This window comes from Oncorhynchus keta, chromosome 34 (assembly GCF_023373465.1).
Source record: "Oncorhynchus keta strain PuntledgeMale-10-30-2019 chromosome 34, Oket_V2, whole genome shotgun sequence".
In the NCBI taxonomy this organism is placed as follows: domain Eukaryota; kingdom Metazoa; phylum Chordata; class Actinopteri; order Salmoniformes; family Salmonidae; genus Oncorhynchus; species Oncorhynchus keta.
In genome coordinates, this window is record NC_068454.1 from 41415445 (window position 1) to 41440428 (window position 24984).

The following is a 24984-nucleotide window of genomic DNA, read 5'->3' on the forward strand; positions in this document are numbered from 1 at the left end:
TCCACTGTCATGGTAACAATATTAACGATGAACCCTCTGGCAAGGAATAATCTGGTCATAAACCATGGCATATTGGCAATAAATTGTAGCGATGTCATCCCTCATTGTACTCTCTCTCTCTCTCTCTGTCTCTCTCTCCCTCTCTTTCTCTTTTGCCCAACAAAAGATCTTACAGATCCCTGAAAGGTAAGTAGCAACAAAATCATACTCTAAAGGAAGGGTAAGACACAGTACACTAGAATACCTTTGACCTATACACGTAAAAAGTGAAAATGTACAGCGCGTTTGGGTACAACACGCTTCGTAAGTGATTGTTATTATTAATGATGGTGAAGATAGGTTTTGTTGCCCCCAAATAAAAAAAAATAAAATAAAAGCAGAGATCTGATCTGCCTATTCCGAAGAACGTAGGCCTTAGAGTCAAAATAAATGGGCTTCCTGATGTACAACTCACTTCAGCGAGTTGACTTATCAAAGAGACAAATGGATGGATTCATTGTCAGCATTGTATGTGATTGTGGAATGGCCATTCTGCAAAACATGACTATATGTAACAAATCTATACGCAGCAAATGCTTTAATTGAAAGTGCATTACAAAAGCCCTGTATATTAAACAGATACACATAATATTATACTTTCTCGATACTGCACCTCGTACGAAAAAAAAAGAAAGTTGTAACACGTTTCTCCATTTGCAAACCACTCAGACAACAACCAACGTAACATATGGTTCACAGAGATAGCTCCCATGTTCAAAGTGCTTTTCAGAGAGACGGTAGGCACGTTCCACACCTTATCACTATGAGTAGTCTTGTCATAAAATGTCCATAAATAATAGTCTCGGGTGTCAGTTCAGCTCCTCACCATGAAACGTGATGGGGTTCGTCCTCCAAACAAATAATCCCCAGATTTCCCTTTTTCATACGTTTTGTGCTTGATACCTGTATTCCACATTGTGCGTGTCCATTTTCCTTTCTTCCATCACATTCCAGTTACCGTGTGTAGAAACGTAGCATGCTGATGTGCTTGCTGTCTTGTTACCAAGACCATAAGTCTTATTTTCCACACTCAAAAGTCATTATGCTTTTGTTACAATAGTCCTCACTTGTAGTTACATGGTTAACTGACTATGAAGAGTGTTTCCCTAATTGTGGGTTGTAAGCATGTTCCTAGAGGGCGTTGGCATTGGGTTTGAGGCTAGAAACAGTTGTTATGCTATTTTCTGGTGTGTGGGTCACTGCGCAAACACGTTTGGGAACCACTGCTTTAGAGGCAACGACCTCCGTACCGACGACTGAGAATGGTACCAAGCTGTCTGATGGTCTTCTATGAGATGGGACCGAACCGTTCAGTTCTAGAGTGTTCTCAGAGCTGAATTTGAACTTTTAACCTTAGGTGTGACCTTCAATATTCCACTCTGGAGAGCTGGAACAGTTGTTGGGTAAGTTCCTCCGGTGGGTTTCTAGAAAAAGAACCTAAAAGAGCCTCCATTTCTGGGTCATAGAGCTCTATGTGGTGAGCACTGGAGTAGCGGCCATTCTGGACTGTTCTACAGCTTGAGAGAAGAGTTACTGCAGCTGTCTGTCCAAGATGATCCTAGATAAGATACTAATCTCTCAGCGTGCTCCTGAATTGAACTGTGGGAGCATGATCTCAGTGCATCTTTCGTGTGAGGCAGAAGAGGCCAGGCCTGGAGCCAACCCAGCTTCACTATGGTAATGCTAGTGACAGAGACTGAGTTCTTTCCTCACCGAGCACTTCTTACACTGCACCACGCAGCACCAGTGGAAGCGGCAGAGGCAGTTCTCCTCGAACACCACCGTCTCGTCTCGGTAGCCACGCTCACAGCACAGCAGGTCACAGCCGCTCACGTCCATGGCTGTGCTGTTGCACATGCGGCCCCGCGTGCCCAGCGAGCCCGTCTTCCTATTGGGCGAGCAGAAGTCGGGCGACTCGGCCGAGTAGATCAGGTCCTGTTTGCTCGGAGGCTTGATGTTCTGGCCTACGGGAACCAGGGTCTTGCCATCATTGCCTCCCATCACCTTGGAAGCGCCATTGAACCGCTCGAGGAGGCGATCACCCACCTCGCGAAAGTGAGGCATCTTTTTCCAGCAGGTCCGGAGTGTGCAAGACCCGGACAGGCCATGACATTTACATTCAGTCCTCATATAATTCCTCACCGCCTGTAGTAAAGACACAGAGATAGATAGGTGAGATTAAAGCAGACTCTATTCAGAAGGAATGTATCCCTTCCCCCATCCCCAACCGGCCTCTGGCCTTCCCAGAGCTCACAGGCCTTGACATCAGAACAGAGATCAATTGAGTTACAATTGAGGTAATTAAAACCCATTTTGGCATGCAGCGTTCTACCCTCCTAAGTCTTTAGCCTCATGCGGTTGTTTTTCTACATGTGTCCAACCTTTTCTTCTTGTTGTTTAATTCAAAAACCTGTCTTCTTGAGACTATAATTGGCCCAACTACATAGCCACTCCTCCCCATTTACCTGTCTCTGACCCCTTGGGAAAGGTTTTGGCTTGTGTGCCCATGTAACATACTGTGATGAAGCAATACTGACAGGGGTGAACAAAGTCCCAGGAAATTCAAAGCAATAACCTGTAATTGGCTTCTCAAAAGAGCAGACAACCTCCTAACTGAGTGCAATGCTCCTCTCGTCCTATCAACAAGGAGGCCATTGTGAATGCAATATTTTACATTTTTAACATACATGTACTGTATTGAGTCCTTGACAAAGACCTGAAAAGGTTAAAGTTTTACAAGGAGAAAAAGTAGCAGCTACTTGCCTTAAAGCCTTGAAAACTGAGGCTCACACTTGTTTTCCTTTATCCGAAATATGATTCTGGTTAAGATATCAGTTTACATTGTTACAGAACTACAGCTAGAGGCTGTCTTGGATGATGCATTGGATAAAAAGAGGAACATTCAGCTAAATAATGAATACTTTCAGCACTTTTTCACCAATTTTCAACTTTGTTTAAAAAAAAAGCCATACAAATAAATTAAAGAATTTCACTTGATGACACTTGAAAACATTTGACATGTATGCTTGCTTGTACTTTTGCTTAAATCAGCACAGGTAAAATAAAAGATAGGAGATGAGTGTGTTTGGGGGGAATTATAAAAATTCCATTCACAGCCTGGGATGGTCTAGTGTTCTAAGCTGCTGCCTCTGGAGCATGTGTACTGTACATTTTACCGCTGGCAGCAAGGGGCCCTTTCAGCTTCATTTCCTTTCTATCTCTACCCTTTGTAATAAAGGATTAAAAAGTACAAAAGGAGTGCCACAATTCTTATTAAAAAAAAGAAAAGTTCATTCACTACCAGTCGTCCTGCTTCGTTGTTGTGGAGATCGATCAACGTCCTGATGTCACTCTTGCCCTTTTTCCTCTTGGCATCCATGAACTGCTTGGACTTCTCGTAGCCAAACTCCACGTCGTCTCCACAGCCGCCCCACTCCCACTTGACTCCCTCGCCAGAGGTGGTGGTGGAGGAGGAGGCAGGCCGGGGGGGAGCCCTGCTCCTGGTCGCCTCACAGCCACACTGCAGCAGCTCCCCCATACTGCAGGCCTGAGTCACCGTGTGGGTCACCCCAGCCGCTGTGATGGCGTACACAAACGCTGTCTCCCGGATGTCTGAAAGACACGCGCGCCCCCACACACACACACACACACACACACACACACACACACACACACACACACACACACACACACACACACACACACACACACACACACACACACACACACACACACACACACACACACACACACACACACACACACACACACACACACACAGGGGTATCATCAGAGGAGTGAACAGAACAGTGACCCAGGTCACATACCGTGCTGATACCACTGGTATCTGAGATAGGGGGGGGGGGGCTAGGACACAGCTGCAGGACTATTTGTGTAGTAGGGGAGTTTACCCCTCTAGCCCAGAGGGATGTACGGCTGCAACTGCAGATTGATCCTCTGTCTTTATCTTAGGGACCACAACATCATTCTAATTTGTATTGTCCTTTGTTGCTTTGGATAATACAACATGTCTATGCAGTGTTCCTAGCTGCTATGGGGGAGAAGAGGAGGTAGGCAGTTAGTTGTCCATTGTGTCGAAGCTGAAATGAATGACATTTATTTTCTGGAGCTGGAAGACATGAGCGTGTCGTCACCGCTTACCCCTGTGCCAATTCCATATCGCATGATTCAGTGAATGGGATTCATTAAATCTAGTTAAACGGAATCGGTGCCGTGCGAGGGCCCTTCAGACCAGCACCCGGTGATATTAATACCAGCTGTCCGTCTGCACACCCACTGATGGCTCCATACAGGCCGGTTCTGTGTGTGTGGCGTCTCCCTGCCAGCCCAGACCCAGCCTCAGCCCCAGCCCAGCTTGGACCAGCACCTGAACACACAGTTCTCCTCACATTCTGCTCCAATAAAGCCCTTCCCTGCCTGCCTGCCTGTCGTGTGCATTGTTAAGGCCATTCCCCATCCCACATCATCCCTGTTTCATCTCAGGTTTAGGATGTAATAGATCTGGGGGGGAGGGGGGGACAAATGTTCTCCTTCCAGGACAATTGAGCGTACAGAAGGGATAGAGCTGACTAACTCAACAACTTCTGTTGAGACTTCTCTTAGACAGGCCAGTCATGTCTGCTTTTGCAGGAGGTTTCATATAGGTTGCGTCCTAAATAGTACAATATTCACTTTATAGTGCGCTACTTTCGACCAGGGTCCACTGAGTGCACAAAACATTAAGAACACCTTCCTAATGTTGAGTTGCGTTCACCCGCTGAATGGCACACACACACAATCCACGTCTCAATTGCCTCAAGGCTGAAAAATTCCTTCTTTACCATGTCTCCTCCCCTTCATCTGAGAAGTTTATTTAACTAGTGACATCAGTAAGGGATCATAGCTTTCACCTGGATTCACTGGGTCAGTATGTGTCATTAAAAGAGAAAGTGTTCTTAATGTGTTGTAATCTCAGTGAATATAGGCCATTCTACAGAAGTGATGCAAATTGGGGGGTTAAATGTTTTTTTTTGTATCCTATTTCTCCAAAACTTTAAGCACGTCTTACAACACACTGTATGTCAGATAGACATATCTACCATTGGAGGCTGCTGAGGGGAGGACGGCTCATAACAATGGCTAAAACGGAGCCAATGGAATGGCATCAAACACACAAACCATGTGTTTGATGTATTTGATACCATTCCACTTATTCCGCTCCAGCCCTTGACACGAGCCCGTCCTCCGCAATTAAGGTGCCAGCAACCTGCCGTGATATCTACTACTCACACACTTTGTTTGTATTGCATATTTGAAATAATGTACCGAACTCCAAGCCACTAAATTTGTCACTACCGAAACATAGTGATAGTTGCAGCAAAGCGAGAACCATGCACAGTAGTGATCATTGTGATTAACCTTCTATTACAGATACATTTATTAAACGTTATTTGCAGACAACATTTACAAAATAGGAAAAAAACATGATTTTTAACCAGATCGTCAAAATATTTCAATTTCATTTATAGAAATATAATCTCTATTATTCTCTATGAAAGGTTCAATGTTGATTTTATGAATCTGTAACGACTCTCGTGGGTTGAAGAAGGGGACCAAGGTGCAGCGTGGTAGGAGTTCATGATTTTTAATCAACTGAACACCGCAACAAAATAACAAAGTAGAAAAAACGAAAGCGCACAGTTCGGTCAGGCAACAAAACAGATAAACAGAAAATAACTCCCCAAAAACCCAAACGGAAAATCACAACTTACATATGATCCCCAATCAGAGACAACGATAGACAGCTGCCTCTGACTGGGAACCACACTCTGCAAAAACAACAAAGATATAGAAAACATAGATTCTCCCACCCGAGTCACACCCTGACCTAACCAAACATAGAGAATAAATAAGGATCTCTAAGGTCAGGGCGTGACAGAATCTGAAACTTATTGATTCATTATGCATCTAATTAGTTATGTTCGTTAGATGTTTCAATTGTCACTTTGTCTCTGTGGCAAAACATCAGGCGTTTCGGTAGTGGCCAGGTGTCACATTAGGAACTTAATTAGGAACTTAATTGCTTACTTAATTGAAACCATATCAAATATGATACACATAAATATCACAATCAATAAATATCTTTCTGTTTATTTCTGCCTTTTCACTGCTGCCCTGCACAGTAAAAAATAAAAGTGTTAATTTAACTCCAATAGAGTTTAATTCAACACTGTTTCAGATAACATTTGGTCCCAGTCTACAAAATTAATTTGACTCAAAATGGTGTGTTAAAATGTGTAATAACACTGGTTTAACATATATAGGCTATTACTCTACAATTAAGTAAATGTCAAAGTGAAAACCTTGCTATTAGTTGTTGACCTTACTTACAATTGCGTTGACAAGTAAGTTGAAATAATGATCATCCACAACCACAGCAGAGGATTGGCACGTTTTTTCATTCCACTGAATTGAGTTGAATTACACTGCAATGGCTGCATAATTTTACACTCCGACACTATAGCTCATTGACTCCTCATAATGTTGAAAAAAACTCATCCCGGGTTCAAATAAGTCAACACTAATTCTTACACCCACTTTTTTACTGTGTAAGAATGTTGTTCATCGACTACAGCTCAGCCTTCAACACCATAATGCCCTCCAAGCTCATCACTAAGCTCGGGACCCTGGGTCTGAACCCCTCCCTGTGCAAAAGGGTCCTTGACTTCCTGGCGGGCCGACCCCAATTGGTGAAGGTTGGCAACAACACCTCCGCAACACTGATCCTCAAACACGGAAGCCCCACATGGGTGCGTGATCAGACCCCTCCTGTACTCCCTGTTCACCTATGACTGTGTGGCCACGCACGTCTCCAACTCAAATCATCAAGTTTGCTGACGACAACAGTGGTAGGCCTGATTACCAACAACAATGAAACAGCCTACAGGGAGGAGGTGAAAGCCCTGGCGGAGTGAAAGTAATCTCTCCCTCAACGTCAACTAAATGAAGGAGCTAATCGTGGACTACAGGAGGCAGCAGAGGGCATGTTGGGCATGTTGTCCGGTCCTCTGGCAGTCTCTATGGGGGTGCCACAGGGTTCAATTCTCGGGCCGACTCTTTTCTCTGTATATATCAATGATGTTGCTCTTGCTGTGGGCGATTCCCTGATCCACCTCTACGCAGACGACACCATTCTGTATACTTCTGGCCCTTCCTTGGACACTATGCTATCTAACCTCCAAACGAGCTTCAATGCCATACAACACTCCTTCCGTGGCCTCCAACTGCTCTTAAACGCTAGTAAAACTAAATGCATGCTTTTCAACCGTTTGCTGCCTGCACCCGCACGCCCGACTAGCATCACCACCCTGGATGGTTCTGACCTAGAATATGTGGACATCTATAAGTACCTATGTGTCTGGCTAGACTGTAAACTCTCCTTCCAGGCTCATATCAAACATCTCCAATCTAAAATCAAATCTAGAGTCGGCTTTCTATTCAGCAACAAAGCCTCCTTTACTCCTGCCGCCAAACTTACCCTAGTAAAACTGACTATCCTACCGATCCTCGACTACAAAATAGCTTCCAATACTCTACTCAGCGAACTGGATGCAGTTTATCACAGTGCCATCCGTTTTGTTACTAAAGCGCCTTATACCACCCACCACTGCGACATGCATGCTCTCGTCGGCTGGCCCTCACTACATATTCTTCCCCAGACCCACTGGCTCCAGGTCATCTACAAGTCCATGCTAGATAAAGCTCCGCCTTATCTCAGTTCACTGGTCACGATGGCAACACCCGTAGCACGCACTCCAGCAGGTGTATCTCACTGATCATTCCTAAAGCCAACACCTCATTTGGCCATTCTTTCCTTCCAGTTCTCTGCTGCCTGTGACTGGAACGAATTGCAAAAATCGCTGAAGTTGGAGACTTTTATCTCCCTCTCCAACTTTAAACATCTGCTATCTGAGCAGCTAACCGGTCGCTGCAGCTGTACATAGTCCATCGGTAAATAGCCCACCAATTTACCTACCTCATCCCCATACTGTTTTTATTTATTTACGTTTATGCTCTTTTTCACACCAGTATCTCTATCTGCACATGACCATCTGATCATTTATCACTCCAGTGTTAATCAGATTTTTTTTAATTATTCGCCTACCTCCTACCGCCTTTTGCACACAATGTATATAGACTCTTTTTTTCCTACTGTGTTATTGACTTGTTTATTGTTTACTCTATGTGTAACTCTGTGTTGTTGTCTGTTCACACTGCTATGCTTTATCTTGTACAGGTCGCAGTTGTAAATGAGAACTTGTTCTCAACTAGCCTACCTGGTTAAATAAAGGTGAAATTAAACATTTTAAAAATTAAAAAGAGAGGATCCAGATTGTCTAACCCAGCAACGCTTTCAGAACATCAGCTATCTGGATTTGGTTGAAGGAGAAATGGAGGAGGCTCTGGCAATTTGCTGACCAGGGTAGGGGTAGCCAGGTGGAACGCATGGCCAGCCATGCTTATTGAAATTCTCAATTATCGTGGATTTATCGGTGGTGACAGTGTTTCCTATCCTCAGTGCAGTGGGCAGCTGGGAGGTGGTGCTCTTATTCTCCATGGACGTTACAGTGTCACAGAACTTTTTGAAGTTTGTGCTACAGGATGCACATTTCTGTTTAGAAAAAGCTAGCCTTTGCTTTCCTAACTTCCCTGAAAAGTTGCATATCGCGGGGGCTATCCGATGCTAATGCGGAACGACACAGGATGTTTTTGTGCTGGTCAAGGGCAGTCAGGTCTGGAGTGAACCAAGAGCTATATATGTTCCTGGTTCAAAGTTTTTTGAATGGGGCATGCTTATTTAATGGTGAGGAAAGCACTTTTAAAGAATAACCAGGCATCCTCTACTGACGGAATGAGGTCAATATCCTTCCAGGATACCCGGGCCAGATCGATTAGAAAGGCCTGCTCGCAGAAGTGTGGTTCTTCTGTAGCTCAGTTGGTAGAGCATGGCGCTTGTAACGCCAGGGTAGTGGGTTCGACTCCCGGGACCACCCATACGTAGAATGTATGCACACATGACTGTAAGTCGCTTTGTATAAAAGCGTCTGCTAAATGGCATATATTATTATTATTATATTATTATTATATATTATATATATTATATTATATTAAGTGTTTTAGGGAGCGTTTGACAGTGATGAGGGGTGGTCGTTTGACCGCAGACCCATTACGGACTAAAAATCAAGTGTCGATCATAGAGATAAATAGAGGACTCTTGATGGATATGACCCATTTAAGTATGGACATTGCAATTGAGGGCTTCAACCATTTTAAAGAATTTCAAAGTTAGTTAAATACTGTGACTTACTAAAACATTTCGTAGAAAGAAATCCCATCTTCAACTAGGAATCGATTCTTAAGATTCAGTATTTTTTTTAAAAGGAGGAGACTGATCAGTTGCTGTACTTCCGAGAACACACGCATCTTTCATAGCGAGCTAGCGAGGAGGGGCACAGTATAGGCAGGCATTTTTCTTAACGTTAAGGATCCCAATTTCATTTAACTTTTTAACATTTAAATGTTCACACTTCTACCCAAAACCATACTTTACATATTTATTGAAATATTAGATGTTCGCTAGTGACATTTCTTAAAAATACATGAAGATTTACCAACTTTTCTCTAAAATGTTTGCACATAGACTACTCACCATGTGGCCATGCTGGAGAGAGGTGCGATCCATTCACCTGGTGATATTTGTAGGGGTGTGGCTTAAGGCACATTATACAACTGGTGGGTCTAGTCCTGAATGCTGATTGGTTAAAACAACATTCCAGCCGGTGTCTATTCCACAAGTTAGCACCGGCTAAATCTATGACGTTAAAATGCCTATTTACTCTGTTCTATCTGACTGCGCAATTCACTGTCTCATCAGCCCAGCCAAGCAATTTATAAACTTGATCTTGACATTATCTCACATTTCTTTTAGACTAACATTTTGTTTTCAACAGCAGAGATTTGTATAAACCTTGCTGTCTGTCTCTCCAACATTTGTAACATTGTTTCAATATTCAAATTCGATCTCCAGCTGTCCTATAGTAATGAAAGTGGTTGGGACGATTGTGTTAGCTGTGTTGTTGGCTAGCTCCTCTGAACAACAGTGTCCTGACTAAAGAGCAAATGTTCTATGCCAGGTGAAATCGTGCCTCGTTAGCTCATTGTTATGGATGTGTCCAATTAAATGTCAATAGAAAACAGCTTATACAAATGCAAATGCAGCTAATTTCCTGTTATTCTGGCTGCACTTTTTGACGTGGCTGTAAATTAGCCGTCGTTGGCTAGATAGCAAGCAAGAGATAAGAACGTTGCCAGCCAGAATGGCAATGGAACATTTAGAATGAACGACTGGGTCGCGTCCATAGATACAGAACAAAAAGACTGAATGACTGGGTTGTGTCTCTGGCAACCGAACCGATAGAACGAATGACCAGCCGGCTTGGGTAGCAACCCTAGATTTGTGTCAAGACTATATATTGTGGACGGATTAAATAGTATGAAGAAATTAATCAAAATAATGTTTTTAATGAAAATATGTCAACCATTATTTGAATATGTTGGTAACCTGTTGTACAAAAGCGAGAGATTGCCCCTCGAAGCCAGTGTTTGGAGGATATATTGGCACTTTGTCTCGGGCCTAACAGCACCCATGCCAATATCCTCCAAACACCGGCTTCTCGGGCATCATCACTTAATTAATTCTGCAGTCTTTTAATGTGTGTGTTTCAGTAGTGTCATCAAAAGGTGGGACAGCATTTTTTGTGTGTGTGGGGGGTCTTTAAAAAACAAACAAAACTACTGATTAGAACAGCGTCTTCCAATGTAATTATAGAACAACTCAACATGTTCTATTGAAATAATAGGGGTAAAAACAAAAATATCATAAATCAAGATGTGCTTTAGGAGTCAGGGTGTGGGACAGCCACCTCTCAATAGAAATAGGTGTATAAACAATGATTTTGTACTATATTAATGTAACAATATGTTTGTTATTGCCTTGGAATGAATTAAAGCATTCCAAGGCATCATTTTTTTGTTTTTTAATAGTTGTTTTTGGGGTGGGACAGCAATGTACCCCTCTTCTGTTGAATCACCCATATATGGGATAGGGTGCCATTTGTGACGCGTCCATAGAGGGATTATGGGTAAATGTCTAACAGTCACGCCTGTTTACTGTTTCAGTTGGAGAGGCGGGGATTTAAACGATGCGAAGAGAAATCGAACCGTAGACAACTAATCAGCCTCCACAGAATCTCTGAGGAGGTCGATGTCTCGACAAGCTACAGTCATAGGTGTTTCAGTAATGTCCCTCGGGCTCGCTCGTCTTTAGCCCCTGCTCGCTCGTCTTTAGCCCCTGCTCGCTCGTCTTTAGCCCCTGCTCGCTCGTCTTTAGCCCCTGCTCGCTCGTCTTTAGCCCCTGCTCGCTCGTCTTTAGCCCCTGCTCGCTCGTCTTTAGCCCCTGCTCGCTCGTCTTTAGCCCCTGCTCGCTCGTCTTTAGCCCCTGCTCGCTCGTCTTTATCCTGAGCAATGCAATCATCGTGTCTATATTGGAAAGAAGACATTTCATTCATAGAAGTGAAATGAAACGTTATAACACAACCAAAAAGTATGTCTGTACAGTTGTATCATGTGGCCCAGCCCCTTGACTGAGATAATAAAAACACGCTTACATGACAAAGAGAGCAGAGGTTATGAAAAAAAAAGATTTAAAAGAAATATCTTGATTTGAATGAACACCATTTTTCTATTTTCCCCAGAGACAAATATTCCCCCAAAATCCTCCAGCAGCCTACGCCTAGGCCTGCCTGGGAGATAACTTGGTGCCAGAAGGGGCTTTGCAAGGAATTAGACAATATAATACTCAATCTTTGAGTCAATGATGCATGCGTTCAGGTTCAAATGAATCGACGAAACCCAGGGCCCCTCTATGCAGCAGTACATGTGACACGGCCTGATGAGTGTGAATCATTTTGGTTGATTGATTTTGCTGCCCTGTGCCACAGTCCAGGGGAAGGTCAAACCTTGTACAGCACATATCTCATTGCATCTCTGAAATCCATTCTGTTACCTTGAGACTTACAGAACAGTGAGTACACCACGCAATCCCTAAACATGCATCAAGCAGACAAACACACGTACTCAAAACGACACACATTCCACCTTAAAAATGATGCGTAGCCTTATATCGAGCAGATTTGACTATAATCTGAAAATTGACGAAATGCAGCTGCTCTGTTGATCTCTCAATCAACACATACAGTATTTCTTTCATCATGCATTATAATATTGATCGATAAGACTATGACTTTTCAGATCACCCAGTAGTGCTTTCTGCGGAGTAAGCTTCAGGTAAATATTGCAATTCTTCCGCCATTCCTGGACCCTGGATTTCTAGTCCAAGGCCATATGACCCACTCAAGCCCTCAACTTACAACCAGAGGAATGTTTAAGATTGTGGCTGAACACTGGTGTTCAACGGACGCACACTACTGTGAATAAAAAGATGACATTGAGGAAACACGAGAGACGATTGAGCTACAGTAGCTGAACTCCAGTGGACCCGTGAGAGTGTAATCGAAAGTGGCACGGTGTTACCTGATACAACAAAGCCATTACACCCTCTTTTATCTGAGTTTAGAACGGAGAGAAGAGGCAACATCTTCACTTTGATCGTATCAGTGTCAGGGCTTGACACAGGATCAGGATAAGCCCTGTGTAATTAACACTTCAGGGCTAATCGGTTCTAACACAACCGAGATTAAGGCAATTACGGTGGTAGATCATTACCGAGAACAGTAATTGCCTAAAAACAAGTGGATAGTACATGACTTTAATGTTCGCAGTGGTACGTAAACGTTTTGTATGTTCATTCATATTTGTCCACACCGTAAAAAAAAAAAATAATCTAGGTGTTTCAACTAATTATTATTAAGTAACTGGTTCCACAGCCTTTATTTCATTTACTCAACTTTTCGGTCCAAGTGTTACCTGAACTAAAACATTTATTTGGCCCAAACTTAGCTCCAACTTGAGAAAACTTTGGCAAAAATGGTGTTTGTTGAACTTGTTTTTGGAGGGAAGCTTAACTAAAAAAGGGTGCGCAACTGTTTACACACACACACACTGCTTTTAACATACAATGTTTCCAATGTACATAGTTGACACACGTTGACATACATTTTGCATGTTCATTCATACACTAATTGAGATTTGAACTCACAACCTATCACTATGACGAACATAATAGCTTTTCTTGAGTGTACTTTTAACAGAGCTGAGATTTACAGTGAAGTGCAAAGTGTAGCAATACAGGTGAAATCAGTAATTGACACAGACATGATGATGATGTAGCAGGAATATTGTAATGCTGTGAACCAAGAGGTTCCGAGTTCAACTACCAGGTTGAGGACATGTTGAATACTAATTACTGTGTACATGCACAATGTAATCAAGTAGGTCAATGTGTGTCAAATCTGTACGTTGAAAACATTGTATGTTAAAAGCACTGTGTGTAACTCGTTCCACAGCCTAAGACGTCCAAATAATAGTTTCTAGTTCAAATCAAATGTCATTTGTCACATGCGCCTGTATATAACGGTGGTAGACCTCACCGTGGAATGCTTACTTACAAGCCCTTAACCATCAACGCAGTTTTAAGAAACCCCCCCCACCCCATCAGTAACAAATAATTAAAGAGCAGCAGTAAAATAGCAATAGTGAGGCTATATACAGGGGTACCGGTGCAGAGTCAATGGGTGGGGGCACCGGTTAGTCGAGGTAATTGAGGTAATATGTACATGTAGGTAGAGTTATTAAAGTGACTATGCGTAGTTAATAACAGACAGTAGCCACAGCGTAAAAGAGGGGGGCATTGCAAATAGTCTGGGTAGGCATTTGATTAAATGTTCAAGAGCCTTATGGCTTGGGGGTAGAAACTGTTAAAAAGTACCTTGGACCTAGACTTGAAGATCCGGTACTGCTTGCCGTGCGGTAGCAGAGAGAACAGTCTATGACTAGACTTGGAGCTCTGGTACTGCTTGCTGTGCGGTAGCAGAGAGAACAGTCTATGACTAGACTTGGAGCTCTGGTACTGCTTGCCGTGCGGTAGCAGAGAGAACAGTCTATGACTAGACTTGGAGCTCAGGTACTGCTTGCCGTGCAGCAGCAGAGAGAACAGTCTATGACTAGACTTGGAGCTCAGGTACTGCTTGCCGTGCGGCAGCAGAGAGAACAGTCAATGACTAGACTTGGAGCTCTGGTACTGCTTGCCGTGCGGTAGCAGAGAGAACAGTCTATGACTAGACTTGGAGCTCAGGTACTGCTTGCCGTGCGGCAGCAGAGAGAACAGTCAATGACTAGACTTGGAGCTCTGGTACTGCTTGCCGTGCGGTAGCAGAGAGAACAGTCTATGACTAGACTTGGAGCTCTGGTACTGCTTGCCGTGCGGTAGCAGAGAGAAGAGTCTATGACTAGACTTGGAGCTCAGGTACTGCTTGCCGTGCGGCAGCAGAGAGAACAGTCTATGACTAGACTTGGAGCTCAGCTACTGCTTGCCGTGCGGTAGCAGAGAGAACAGTCTATGACTAGACTTGGAGCTCAGGTACTGCTTGCCGTGCGGTAGCAGAGAGAACAGTCTATGACTAGACTTGGAGCTCAGGTACTGCTTGCCGTGCGGCAGCAGAGAGAACAGTCTATGACTAGACTTGGAGCTCTGGTACTGCTTGCCGTGCGGTAGCAGAGAGAACAGTCTATGACTAGACTTGGAGCTCAGGTACTGCTTGCCGTGTGGCAGCAGAGAGAACAGTCTATGACTAGACTTGGAGCTCTGGTACTGCTTGCCGTGCGGCAGCAGAGAGAACAGTCTATGACTAGACTTGGAGCTCTGGTACTGCTTGCCGTGCGGTAGCAGAGAGAACAGTCTATGACTAGACTTGGAGCTCAGGTACTGCTTGCCGTGCGGCAGCAGAGAGAACAGTCAATGACTAGACTTGGAGCTCTGGTACTGCTTGCCGTGCGGTAGCAGAGAGAACAGTCTATGACTAGACTTGGAGCTCTGGTACTGCTTGCCGTGCGGTAGCAGAGAGAACAGTCTATGACTAGACTTGGAGCTCCGGTACTGCTTGCCGTGCGGTAGCAGAGAGAACAGTCTATGACTAGACTTGGAGCTCAGGTACTGCTTGCCGTGCGGCAGCAGAGAGAACAGTCTATGACTAGACTTGGAGCTCAGGTACTGCTTGCCGTGCGGTAGCAGAGAGAACAGTCTATGACTAGACTTGGAGCTCCGGTACTGCTTGCCGTGCGGTAGCAGAGAGAACAGTCTATGACTAGACTTGGAGCTCCGGTACTGCTTGCCGTGCGGTAGCAGAGAGAACAGTCTATGACTAGACTTGGAGCTCCGGTACTGCTTGCCGTGCGGTAGCAGAGAGAACAGTCTATGACTAGACTTGGAGCTCCGGTACTGCTTGCCGTGCGGTAGCAGAGAGAACAGTCTATGACTAGACTTGGAGCTCAGGTACTGCTTGCCGTGCGGCAGCAGAGAGAACAGTCTATGACTAGACTTGGAGCTCAGCTACTGCTTGCCGTGCGGTAGCAGAGAGAACAGTCTATGACTAGACTTGGAGCTCAGGTACTGCTTGCCGTGCGGTAGCAGAGAGAACAGTCTATGACTAGACTTGGAGCTCCGGTACTGCTTGCCGTGCGGTAGCAGAGAGAACAGTCTATGACTAGACTTGGAGCTCCGGTACTGCTTGCCGTGCGGTAGCAGAGAGAACAGTCTATGACTAGACTTGGAGCTCCGGTACTGCTTGCCGTGCGGTAGCAGAGAGAACAGTCTATGACTAGACTTGGAGCTCCGGTACTGCTTGCCGTGCGGTAGCAGAGAGAACAGTCTATGACTAGACTTGGAGCTCCGGTACTGCATGCCGTGCGGTAGCAGAGAGAACAGTCTATGACTAGACTTGGAGCCGGTACTGCTTGCCGTGCGGTAGCAGAGAGAACAGTCTATGACTAGACTTGGAGCTCAGGTACTGCTTGCCGTGCGGTAGCAGAGAGAACAGTCTATGACTAGACTTGGAGCTCCGGTACTGCTTGCCGTGCGGTAGCAGAGAGAACAGTCTATGACTAGACTTGGAGCTCCGGTACTGCTTGCCGTGCGGTAGCAGAGAGAACAGTCTATGACTAGACTTGGAGCTCCGGTACTGCTTGCCGTGCGGTAGCAGAGAGAACAGTCTATGACTAGACTTGGAGCTCCGGTACTGCTTGCCGTGCGGTAGCAGAGAGAACAGTCTATGACTAGACTTGGAGCTCCGGTACTGCTTGCCGTGCGGTAGCAGAGAGAACAGTCTATGACTAGACTTGGAGCTCCGGTACTGCTTGCCGTGCGGTAGCAGAGAGAACAGTCTATGACTAGACTTGGAGCTCTGGTACTGCTTGCTGTGCGGTAGCAGAGAGAACAGTCTATGACTAGACTTGGAGCTCAGGTACTGCTTGCCGTGCGGTAGCAGAGAGAACGGTCTATGACTAGACTTGGAGCTCCGGTACTGCTTGCCATGCGGTAGCAGAGAGAACAGTCTATGACTAGGGTGGCTGGAGACAATTTGTAGGACCTTCCTCTGAAAAAATTGTCAAAGACTCCAGCTACCCTAGTTGGATGAACATATGAGATAATTTGAGCAAAGCCATCACTTTAAGTTGACTGAATTCTTGCCTATGTTTTCTTATTGTTGGAGCCGAATTTGTTAAGTTCAGGTAACACTTTGACTAAAAAGTTGAGTAAACAAAAAGAAAGACAGCGGAAAGTGTTACTTAATCACATTTAATTGAAAGAACTTTCTTTTTTTTTTTACAGTGCAATTTATCCCATGTCTAACTGGGATCATTTCATTGACATTATGACATTATGCCACAGTGTCTCACCTCATCCAGAGAGTTTGGCCAGAGTCCTATGGGTCCTGATCAAATGAGGTACACCATATAGGGAATTTTATTTTATTTATTTTTTTATTTCACCTTTATTTAACCAGGTAGGCTAGTTGAGAACAAGTTCTCATTTGCAACTGTGACCTGGCCAAGATAAAGCGTAGCAATTCGACACATACAACAACACAGAGTTAAACATGGAATAAACAAAACATAGTCAATAATACAGTAGAACAAAAGAAAACAAAAAGTCTATATACAGTGAGTGCAAATGAGGTAAGATAAGGGAGTAAAGGAAATAAATAGGCCATGGTGGGGAAGTAATTACAATATAACAATTAAACACTGGAAGGGTAGATGTGCAGAAGATGAATGTGCAAGTAGAGATACTGGGGTGCAAAGGAGCAAGATAAATAAATAAATAAATACTGTATGGGGATGAGGTAGGTAGATATATGGGCTATGTACAGGTGCAGTGATCTGTGACCTGCTCTGACAGCTGGTGCTTAAAGCTAGTGAGGGAGATATGAGTCTTCTGCTTCAGAGATGTTTGCAGTTCGTTCCAGTCATTGGCAGCAGAGAACTGGAAGGAAAGACAACCAAAGGAGGAATTGGCTTTGGGGGTGACCAGTGAGATATACCTGCTGGAGCGCGTGCTACGAGTGGGTGCTGCTATGGTGACCAGTGAGCTGAGATAAGGCAGGGCTTTACCTAGCAAAGACTTGTAGATAACCTGTAGCCAGTGGGTTTGGCGACGCGTATGAAGCGAGGGCCAACCAACAAGAGTATACAGGTTGCAATGGTGGGTAGTGTATGGGGCTTTGGTGACAAAACGGATGGCACTGTGATAGACTGCATCCATTTTGTTGAGTAGAGTGTTGGAGGCTATTTTATAGATGACATCACCGAAGTCAAGGATTGGTAGGATGGTCAGTTTTACGAGGGTATGTTTGGCAGCATGAGTGAAGGATGCTTTGTTGAGATAAAGGAACCCAATTCTATATTTAATTTTGGATTGGAGATGCTTAAAGTAAGTCTGGAAGGAGAGTTTACAGTCTAACCAGACACCAAGGTATTTGTAGTTGTCCACGTATTCTAAGTCAGAGCCATCCAGAGTAGTGATGCTGAACAGGCGAGCAGGTGAGGGCAGTGATCGGTTGAATAGCATGCATTTAGTTTTCCTCGCGTTTAAGAGCAGTTGGAGGCCACGGAAGGAGAGTTGTGTGGCATTAAAGCTCGTCTGGAGGTTAGTTGACACAGTGTCCAAAGAGGGGCCAGAAGTATACAGAATGGTGTCGTCTGTATTGAGGTGTGCCAGAGAATCACCAGCAGCAAGAGCAACATCATTGATGTATACAAAGAAGAGAGTCGGACCGAGGATTGAACCCTGTGGCACCTCCATAGAGACAGCCAGAGGTCCGGACAACAGACCCTCCGATTTGACACACTGAACTCTATAGTAGTTGGTAAACCAGGCGAGGCAATCATTTGAGAAACCAAGGCTGTCGAGTCTGCCAATAAGAATGTGGTGATTGACAGAGTCGAAAGCCTTGGCCAGGTTGATGAATACGGCTGCACAGTAATGTCTCTTATCGATGGCGGTTATGATGTCATTTAGGACCTTGAGCGTGGCTGAGGTGCACCCATGACCGCCTCTGAAACCAGATTGCATAGCGGAGAAGATACGGTGGAATTCGAAATGGTCGGTAATCTGTTTGTTAACTTGGCTTTCGAAGATCTTAGAAAGACAGAGTAGGATAGATATAGGTCTGTAGCAGTTTGGGTCTAGAGTGTCACCCCCTTTGAAGAGGGGGATGACCATGGCAGCTTTCCAATCTTTGGGAATCTCAGACGATACAAAAGAGAGGTTGAACAAGCTAGTAATAAGAGTTGCAACAATTTCGGCAGATCATTTTAGAAAGAGAGGGTCCAGATTCTCTAGCCCAGCTGATTTGTTGGGGTCCAGATTTTGCAGCTCTTTCAGAACATCAGCTATCTGGATTTGGGTAAAGGAGAAATGGTGGGGGCTTTGGCGGGTTGCTGTGGAGGGTGCCGGGCAGTTGACCGGGGTAGGGGTAGCCAGGTGGAAAGCATGGCCAGCCGTAGAGAAATGCTTATTGAAATGTTCAATTATAGTGGATTTATCAGTGGTGACAGTGTTTCCTAGCCTCAGAGCAGTGGGCAGCTGGGAGGAGGTGCTCTTATTCTCCATGGACTTTATAGTGTCACAGAACTTTTTGGAGTTAGTACTACAGGATGCAAATTTGAAAAAGCTTGCCTTAGCTTTCCTAACTGCCTGTGTATATTTGTTCCTAACTTCCCTGAAAAGTTGCATATCACGGGAGATATTCGATGCTAATGCAGAACGCCACAGCATGTTTTTGTGCTGGTCAAGGGCAGACAGGTCTGGAGTGAACCATGGACTACATCTATTCCTAATTCTACATTTTTTGAACGGGGCATGCTTATTTAAGATGGTGAGGAAGGCACTTTTAAAGAATAGCCAGGCATCGTCTACTGACGGGATGAGGTCAATGTCATTCCAGGATACCCCGGCCAGGTCAATTAGAAAGGCCTGCTCACAGAAGTGTTTTAAGGAGCGCTTGACAGTGATGAGTGGAGGCCGTTTGACCGCTGAATAAGGTGCTATTTGGGACATAGACTAAGTGTGTCACATTCATTAGAAAGGACAGATACTGAAAGACCTCAAATGAGTGGTGTTTGTTTTCTCTCCAGGAGTCTGGAGAACCCCCCTCCCTCCGGCCAGACGATGCAAAGCTCCCAAATGATGATTGACAGAGAAGCAGACAGAAGCAGGAGCATTTTAACAGAGCTAATAATGAGCTGCATTCCTGAGGTGGCAGAAGAATTATGATTATTCTATCTTGTCACAACTGCATATTGTCTCTGAGCACGTCTAAATTACTTCATTACAACCATGAGACAACATGTCGAAGCAGCCAGCATAGCTCACAGCAAACCCCTGGCATCGATAAGTCAACACAACAACATCTCTGGTTTATATGTTTGAATATAGGAAGAAAAAGCCTCCAGTCATTTTTGCAAAGGGAGAAAGATGTAAGCTACTTGGCGCAGCACCCCCAGCCCGCCGCGTGCATGTGAGGAAGTGAACCTGTCCTTGCAGATCTTCCTGCACTGACAAATGGTCATTAGAGCTACATCTTGGTAATTGTTCGGAATGCTTCAAAACATAGGAGCACTTAAGCCATACCTATAGACATGGAGGAATTTATGATTAATTGCCATTTTGGCAAGGAGATTCACTGAGTTCTCCAGTTCTCAGTGAAAGGAGTAGCTAATGTTGTAATCCTTATACTGACAGCAAAAACTCTTCACTAAATTTACACTCAACGAAAGCTACAAAGATGCTATTTAGATCTGTCTGTCTGGGAACAAATCGGGGCCTGGGTTCCCAAAAGCATCATAAAACCTTTTACATGTAAAGTTCCCTGTTTATAGGGGTCTGCGTTGTTCTGGTACCGGTTCCGAGCAAATTTTTGGCTTACGAATTGATCTGTGGACACTGTCGATCAACATGGCTTGCATTGAGCGATAGCCCTGGTTCCTACAGACACAGTAGTATATTTTGTCTGCCTGTGTGACGTAGGGCGTATGTGAAATATGAAACCACTTGAAGCTGGGATGTCCCTCCTACCATTTAATTTGCTCTTCCGACTGTCCATCAACTCCTGGCTGAACCCTACGTCACAGCCACTGACAAAGCACATGTCTGCAATCCTTATTGAATAGTGCAGCAGGAGAGAGTGATTTCGTCACAACTGCACATTCAGAGATTTAAAAAAAGCCATTATTATAAAATAATTCATAGATTTTAAACAAAAAACACATTCTGTTTGTCTTAGATGAGATGAACACCTAAGGAGTTCATTTACATTACATTTAAGTCATTTAGCAGATGCTCTTATCCAGAGCGACTTACAAATTGGAGTTCAGGAAGCCAAGCTAGAGCTCGGTGAGACATTCACAGTGGTGGAGGCAGATGTTTTGATCTCTAACACTAAGCATACAAATATGTATTTTACAGTTATTAGAAGGGTGAAATCTTATAGTTAGTCAATTTATAACTTCATTATACTATATTTAAAAAGCATATAAGTCATTTTGAGCCTTATTCATACAGTTTTGTTGAATACGAAATACATAGATATTTTTTTATTGTATCTGTACTGTGCTTGAGCTTGTGTCCTCAAAATTGGGTACACCTCAGCAATTTATAACAATTTATAACAATTTATTTTGAGTATGCAGCATTACTAGTTATTGTTTATGGCTCTCTCGTGATAAATAATTACTTTTGGAGATGACGTAAATTACCTTTTCGATTACATACATCTAGTTACACTGGTTTTTGTTAGAACCTTCGTAGGAGCATCAATAAATATCCTAGTTGTTTCCCAAAACCATCATAAGTAAAGTTGCACTTGAAAACACTTGTTATCTACTGACCGTCTCAGACCATAGAGACGAACATAGAATCAAGCTGTTTGCAATACAATTTTGTCTTCGCAATTTAACAAGCAAAGAATAAAAAGATGATTCTGAAATGACTGCATTAAAACAAAACACAGCAGGGCTATAGGCAACATAGGCCTATATATATATATATATATACATATATATTTATTGTTCAGTCAATTGAGTTCTATTTGTAGGCTACACTGTCTATAACGCCTCAGTATATTTCATGATGTGTAACAACATGTGCAATGAAGTGCCAAATTAATCTGTGATTTAGTGCATTATTATGGAGTAAGCATTAGAATGAGCCACCTCAATACTTGCAGCCATATGGTGATAGCTCTCTTGGAGCTGGTCTGTCATCAGTATTGTGGAGTAATTCTAAAGCTACGGTAAGATTTGAATGGAGAAAGCTGATCAGGGAGCTGCGCTGCCTTTCTTTCATTCCTCTCAGTATCGACAAATGGTCCAACGATGCACTTCGCTCACGCTACATCTTCGGGCGATGTGGGAAAGATGCATCGTTAAAACACTTTTGTAAGCATCGTTTCCATCGCTATCGGGAAACCGGGCCCAGTCCAATAAGAAGCGGTCACATAAAACCAGGTCAGATGAATGTTCTAGATGTTCCTTGGATCAACATCTGACGGTTGGATTCACATCTGACCGGAGGAGACTAACCGCACCACAGGCACTCTCCCCTCTGCTGACTCTCAGCTTCAAAACAGGAATGTTGCAAACCACAGTTTAAAGGAAGATGATGTATATAATCTAGCACTATAGAAGGTATCATCTTAATACCCACATATTCCTCACCGAGCGAACAAAATAACTTTGAAGCGCCTGTAGAATACTTAGCTTTGCCTCAAGAGATTAAAGGCTTCATCTGTAATGACTTAAATGGCAACGGCATGAGATATTTCTTTACTCCGAATTGAGTCTTTAGAACTAAGCGGCGGTTCTTCGAGACAAAATCTTGAAGGGAAAGTTATAATGGACACTTCTTGTGTCAGATTAATGACGGTAAAGAACAGGAATTCTGTCAACGCCAGCAGGCTGCTTGCAACGGTACTCTCATTGTTTTGAATATGAAAGAACTGCTCAAAAGATTCTTCCAACAACTGAAGGCATGCATTAGCTAGATTAGTAGAAGATAAAACCAATAATGGATACACTATACTGGAGCTAAACGGTGGTTTGTTGACAAAACACTTCCTTGTTGGTACACACAGAATGGTCTCTATTAAGCAAGCATAGAAAAGTGCAACGGGAGGAGACAACATACAAAAAGCAAGACAATAATTGCATAGTAGCAGGGCCTACATTTGTTTTATTACTCAGTTCAAAGAGCACCGACAATGGTAGAGATCAGTGGTTATATGAGAAGCAATTTAGGGGGTAATTTGGAGTTTGCAATTTGATGCAAAAGAGAAGCAGTCAAGTGTAAATCAGTCTTGTTAACATACAACAGCTGGCCTTGTTCTCCACTGCACTTTGGATCAGAGTAAAGTTGAAGTGAGGCCATTGGCTGTGCACTCAAAGGTCAAGGGGTCACGTCTTAAGTGAGACACTGTTAAACCATTTGAAAGGCACTTAGATGATTATTTTCTATGTCAGGCAGGCAGTGTGTATGTGGAGCTATTGGAAAGATTAGGGGGAAATTATCACAGGGTCCTATTTTCCATAATGACAAGTGCTCACTCACCTTGTTGGAGTATTTTGCCAAAGTACTTGTTCTGACTGGTGCAGTTCCAGCGGCGGAAACGAAACTGGTACTGGCACTCCCGCACACCCAGCTTGGCACCCTTGGCGACCTCGTGGACGATCTCTGGCTGGTTCTGGCACAGCTCAGCCTGCTTGCCCGCAAGTCGCTTGGTCTTCCGACAGATACTATTGGGGTCCATGACCAGAGGGCTCCCCACTGCCCTACAGGGAAGCATACAGCAGATAGACTGTGACTACAACTCACACTACAGCGGCATAGCATTATGATGTTTTGTTCGTGTCTTACTCTTACTCCATATAAGTATCACTAAAGCTAAATGTATGTGTTCTTCTATTAGGCCGTTTGATTACTTGACATCGGGTGTGGAGAGAAATAGTAAAGCTGCAGTGATGTGGAAACATAAAAAGGAGCAATAGAGCTGCGTCTTAATTGCCGGGTTTCTTACCTAGCGTTGACAGATGTATGTTTACCCTTAGGAAAATTGTTTATTTCAATTCCTAACGGGAGTACGGGGCCTCGGGTTCAACACTGTGAACTCTCGCCAGTCCTTCTCGTGACAGTTGCTATGACATAATGTGAGAACAGCCCTATCCTCCTGTTCCCTCGATTCAATAACTCTGCATCTGACTCCAGTTCAGGTGATGTGATCCGTAAAGCTCGGGTCCGTTTTTATCATTATGTGGGAGTAGGAGTGTGTGAGAATACCTCATTGCTTTTCACTCACCCGTGTCACAGCTAATCTTCCTGACTAATAACATTCATCTGCCTTGTGAGTTTGTTTTAAGAAGTCAAACAAGCACTCTTGCCAATCCCGAGCATTTGTGGTCTGATAAGAAGCATGAGACACAGGACCGTTGCTCTTCAAATGTAATGCATCCCATCTCCAGTAAGTCAATTACATTATTAAGTCGAAACCATTTATATATCAATGTCTGAAATGTCACTGTATATCTGTGATTCAATCAAAATAAAAATGATTTGTAGGTAGATGCACCTTTTTTAGCCATATCATCATGGAAAACAAAAAATGTAACTGCCAACATACTGTACACAAAATAGCATAATGGCTGCACAGATTAAGTATAGAAGAATGATTGAAAGCCTAATAATTCACACTGCCCTAAAAGCGGGGAGTGAACAGTAGCTTAATGCCCACAATGTGAGCTGTCTTCACTGAAGTGTGAGAACTTGACTCCGACAGTCCAGCGTCACCGGCTTCTGGGATCCTGACATCCTACTGCCAGTTACTGATGATGTATTGGCAATGTCTCTATGGAAACGGATCACAGGGGAACACATCCCTGGCGCGCTATAGTATACCTACACAGATCTGAGATCCAATGATTCCACACCCATGTGCAAGTGACATGGGCAAGATGCAGAACTTCGCAGACACACCGAGTCTTAACACCCCTTGATTATCTGACGTGTCATGGATCGTCAAACCTGGGGGGGATCTGCGAGCCAGGATCATAGCTTTGAAATTGGCTCGGCAAGCTGCTCACAAAAAAAGGGACCACGTTTTACAGCAGGAGGTGTAGACTCGTAAAAAAAAGGAAAAAGGAAAAAGAAAAAAGAAGCAAGACCATGTTTGAGTTTCTTCTCCAAGTCCTGTGTCATTGTCAAAGTGAAAGGGCAAACCCTCCTCGCCCAATTCAAAAGCAAGGCTTTTATATCACACGAGCAGCCGAAGCAGCTAGAACACTGGCAAGGACGAATCATGCGGTCTGAATATGGCTCCGGCG

At 43.9% G+C, this 24984-nt stretch overlaps 1 protein-coding gene across 1 annotated transcript in view; it reads right to left on the reverse strand.

Moving 5' to 3' along the window:
* Nucleotides 1-562: 562 nt before the first annotated feature.
* Nucleotides 563-24984, reverse strand: part of LOC118367144 (protein Wnt-6-like) — a 30515-nt gene continuing 6093 nt past the window's right edge. Inside the window, exons 3-5 of the mRNA XM_035750228.2 lie at nt 23219-23439; nt 3341-3651; nt 563-2184 (exon numbers count right to left, since the gene is read on the reverse strand). Of these exons, the coding sequence (XP_035606121.1) occupies nt 1723-2184; nt 3341-3651; nt 23219-23439 (994 nt within the window). The 3' untranslated portion in view covers nt 563-1722. The remainder of the gene's footprint in view (nt 2185-3340; nt 3652-23218; nt 23440-24984) is intronic.